At 36.4% G+C, this 5,115-nt stretch overlaps 1 protein-coding gene across 1 annotated transcript; it reads right to left on the bottom strand.

Annotated features, from left to right (window-relative positions):
* Window positions 1–3,413: 3,413 nt before the first annotated feature.
* LOC144345060 (bombesin receptor subtype-3-like) lies at window positions 3,414–4,440 on the bottom strand. Its single transcript, XM_078006745.2, has one exon. It carries the CDS (start codon window positions 4,413–4,415, stop codon window positions 3,414–3,416), a length of 1,002 nt encoding a protein of 333 aa, XP_077862871.2. The 5' UTR covers window positions 4,416–4,440.
* Window positions 4,441–5,115: the final 675 nt, after the last annotated feature.

The raw sequence follows: 5,115 nt of genomic DNA, 5'->3' as shown, positions 1-5,115 counted from the left end.
TGATTAACTATAAGTAGTGTCCATTTTATCATGTCGTCGTTATGTGTATGTTTGTTCGTAAATTTAGTATGATTTTTGTTCATAATAAACATGATAGTCCATGGGTCATTTTAGCGAGCACAGTTAACATGTCAAATTGGCTACGGTTCATAATGTTGAGTGTTATAACTAGGCTTTTTCGTAAAACGAGATATTCAATGTGCACAATACAAAATAACATCCCATTGTATCGAACTCGATGGGCAGAGTCCGTAAAATCAAATTGAAAGTATAAATGTCCAAAACTAAACAAAATATTAATCATTCAGCGCATATCTATAGCGTTATACATGAATAAACATGAACCAGCGTGGACTGTATTTCGGAGTTACCAGTTCACCAGTTCATCTAATAATATGATTCACTGGTGAAGTGAATTCTCTCATTTTACGTATTCTTTTATTGTGGGATATTGTATATATATATATATATATATATATATATATATATATATATATATATATATATATATATATATAGTATGTGAATATAACATAGTATTTATAAACAACTCTTATATCCGCGTGTTTCTTATGTTTTAGCTGTGGTGATATTCTTTTTACCCCGGTGTTAATGTTTGAATCCTGAATCCATAATATATCCTCCATTCCCGTAACGTTGTCAGTGTGGGATGAAGCGCATGTGAATATTGTGAATAATTTTCGATTTCACATTTCTTTGACTTATTTCTGCCAGGGAGCCAACGCTAAGCGAGATTACGTATTGAATAACCTTCCATGGTAACAATCTGTGGCGATCTTGGATATTATACGAATGTGCATATTCAATTTTGTTGGTAAAATTATTAAACATATTAATACTTATTCACACATAACTAACGACTAAAAAAGGTTTGGCTAGTTTACGATCCATTTTGATTAGTAATATGGCGCATCAAATCGTATAATGTTTGACAGTAATCCCCGGATCAAATATTACTATATTCTACATTAATAAAGAGTGCATGATCTGAAGTACACACAATGTGTTCACCGCGGCTTCCACGGAACTCTACTCTGTACATTACCTCTTTGGGCTCGTAAAGACTCAATAGAACACACGATAATCGCAGATGATACCGGAGATAACATTATTGATACTTTGCGTATATACGCTATATGCCTTACTAGTAATACTAGCATTATCAGCAAATTACGTCTAATTATCACATGACCATGGTGTATATTAATTTCTAGATGTGACGTCGCCAAAGAAAGGTAATGTTTCCGTTAAAATACCATTGACGACCGTACCTGACAGACAGGCTTAGACGTCATGTCTAATTAGCATATTAGTCGTGAAAGTATCCCCGTAAAAATGTGTCACTCTTTTTGACACTCGGGATTGCTCGTGTGATTAAATATTTTCGACATTAATTCCTTATATCTCTTACTCGTAAAAATGGTCGATACTCGCTTTCACGACAACTCCATAGTATCACTCTGCGGTTATCGCATTTACGAATCAGTCATTAAAAGTAATTCCCAACCGCACACAGGGTTATAATTATCACGGTGAGTTTATACTTAGTGGTTTCCCCCGTGTATTGTTTCAACAACCAGAGCAACATTTAACTGACAGCCAATCAGCTGCCATTAGTTGACGCAATGCTATACAGTTGTTATAGGCGACGATATGGAGCGCACAGTTTAATTAACGTCGCAGCAATCAATTACAACGAATTCAACAAGTCGGGGATAAGCTAACTCTCTCGTTTTAGTGTATTATCAATTTCCGTTTCCTCAAATTATTTCCATAATTACTCAAAGGCTCAAAGGTTGACACAATTATAATTAAATTTAAGGACACGAACCTTGACACCGACAGATCACTGACATTTAGATCTTCGCAGTAGGGAATGCGCATGTTGGTCGTGCCATACATTGTCAGTTTCACGGTCTCCGCATACATGTAGCCGGCTGTTTGCATTTCAGGAAGAATTGGCTGTGTTAAAATCAATAATAATTGTCTTTTAGCGTGTTCTGTATGTTTTGTGTTGATATATTGTTTAACCTTTCTATTCATCGCGAATGAGAATAGGTGCCGTATGGTAATATTCACGCCTATTTAAATGATATCGTACATTTTTCAAACAATGCAGTATCACGGCTATTTTACAAACACAGATTATGCCTACAGAAGACAACTTGTTACATTTTTTTTTCTCACAAAAGAAGCACGGCTTATATATTCAAAAATAAGCTTGTTATTCTCCGGATGAAAATTGAAACTGGCTTTCGCGCTGTCACAATTTTTTTAAAAAATCGACAGGATATAACTTAATTTTAAAGGCACCATTGACATTTATTATATTCGTTTAATACAGATATTTAAATCAGATACAGCTATATAATATATGCATTGCTATAAAGCCATGCCAATATTTATTTTTGAACACTATGATGCAAATCGTCACATTGTCCAGTGAGATGTGTTGCAGCTTTGCATTTACACATGTTAAGTATATAACATCTATTATACAAGTTTTACAACATCAATAGTTCGTACTCTATAACAATAGTTCGTACTCTATAATAACATACATACAAGGATTTTAAAATAGCTATTAAAAAAAGTATGTCGATTTGGAACATGTATATTATTACAGTCGCAACGTATTGTTGAATGTTCAAGGATAATCAATTCTGTTAACCCTCGGTAGTCGATATATCATGACATCCTACAACACCAACCGATCATAAAAGTACTTGAAATATAACAATATATTACAAATGTATGCTAATGTAATAACAAATAGTGGGTCGATTGAATACAATGTGTTCAATGTGATACTCTTGTGCGATTTGATTCAATTGTTAAAACATACCCATAAATAAGATAAAATATACCAATATGTTGGCTCGTGTGTGCCTTAAACTTTATTGTCACAATTTCGCACGGCTAAAACTTTAACAATTGATAACTATTTTTATTGAAAAATTTCTAAGTAGTAAAATTGAGACGAGTTGCGATTGTCACACGTTTCGGTAAATAAGTAACCAGGTGTTATAATATACCGCCAGTAAATCGGAATTGATGTCACCTCCATCTAAATATAAATAAGTCAAAATTAAACACTCACTCATTTACTCATTCAATTGCAAAATATTAGTGTTTGCAAGAAATATTATATATACGTTCTTTTATCCATCTGACTGGACAAAAACTGTCAAACTGACCACAGTTGTTCACCACCGGGAACTGTTTTCACACGATTGAGCACGAAATCACATTATGTATAATTTGACCTTGTTCTTGTCAATGAACCATGCGTACATTTTAAATTAATAATTCATCGGAACGCATTCACGGTCAAACGGTACTGTATATATCGGGCATTTCAAATGTACATTTCAAAAATGTACATTTCAAATCTATAACTCGGTATCAATATTAGTTGTCACACTATTGCCGCATGCGTACCCTGTCGAGTATCGAATTGTGGCACGTTTATTTGTCTCCTTCCGACAAAAGAAGGCAATTAGGAATGCTCGTCTACATCGCGCGCTTGTGATTGTGTAGATTAGTGGATTAACTGAAGAGTTTATCAGCAGAAGCACTTTGGAAATGGCGTAAACGCAGACTGTGAATTTACCGCCGTACGGTTGTGCGGTTCCAGACAAGCGCCAGAAGAAGAGATTCACGTACTTATAGCAAGATGGTAACATACATACAAAAAATATGACTGATATAGCCATACAGGTAATTAGCACCTGCTTCTCGTCAGATTTTCTGGACTGCTTGCGGTCGTTGCGCATTGCACGAATTGACTTTCTGAAGGTTTTAACGGTCAAAGCGTACATCGTGGCAACGGTTACGGAAGATGCGAAGAACATGAGGCTATACATGCTGTACATTGCGTATTCTGTCTGGAGTTGTTGTTCGGGATCGCTCAACATAGTGCAGCTCAGCAACCTCGGTGTAGCACAAACAAAAGCAAGAATCCAAGTGAGGGCAATAAGAGTTACCACACGTCCTTGGGTGTTGAACAACCTGGCCTTCAGCGGATTACAAATACCGAGGTATCTCTCTATGCTCACAATTGTAACCATCCAGAGCGAAACATACAGAAGCGTTGTTTGTATTAAGTTTACTGCACAGTTCAATTCCGCCGACAGTTTGTTTTTTCCAAGAACAATCACGAAAACCAGGATTACCGTGAAAAGCAACGACATATCAGACACGGCTAGGTTGACTAAATATCCATTAGTCAGAGTTCTCATGTAACGAACTCGGCAAAAAACAAACACAAACGCAGCATTCAAGAGTAAGCCAATTGAGGAAATGATCACCGCTCCTATGAAATATGATGTTCCGGCTACGCCACAGTAAAAAAACGGCGATTTTGAGTCAGTTCCTTGCACATCGTTTGTCATATTTTGGGAATAGTTTGTGAAATTCATGTCTGTGTTGGCGTAAATCATCCTATAATGTCCAGTGAGATTCGATCTGTAATGGTAAAATTGTGGACTGTTAGAATTGGCTATACATCCACACCCGATGAATTGTGCAATGCGTAGAATATGCAGAGCCAATAATACTGCAGAAATGGTACATATAAACTTGCAAGAAACACGTCGTATCTATCCTATGTTTTAAAGCATGACAACTTACCAAGGCAGTTGATTCACCACGAATTCAACGTGGTGATATATATGTTAAGCAAACTCCCGATGTATACTGGCAAGCACTGCTTACAACCAATGCTACAGTAGAACTCTTCGCGTTATATCCTTTCTGTCCACCGTTAGCGGTACACATGTATGACATCACCCAACTTCAGCCAGTTATATTTGCCCTCTGAAAATTTGAATAATATTATTCAGTGAGTATTCCCAGTGTGCATTTGGTGAGCGTTGTCTCAGACCTTACGAACGGATTATCACTTAGACGTATGACGAACAGAACCAATACATATTAGGAGATGTTCGTTGATTGGCTCCCTAGAGAGCAAAAATACCTTACGTGAATATGTCAAATTAGGAGTCAATAGCGTGGTCTCGGCGACGGGTAACGATGTTAACGATGTACGCGTGGTGTGATGTCATATTCACACAGTTGAATGTATCATGTACC

The sequence above is a fragment of the Saccoglossus kowalevskii genome, chromosome 3 (assembly GCF_978046115.1).
Source record: "Saccoglossus kowalevskii chromosome 3, keSacKowa6.1, whole genome shotgun sequence".
NCBI classification, from domain to species: domain Eukaryota; kingdom Metazoa; phylum Hemichordata; class Enteropneusta; family Harrimaniidae; genus Saccoglossus; species Saccoglossus kowalevskii.
This window is presented reverse-complemented; position numbering and strand designations above follow the sequence as displayed.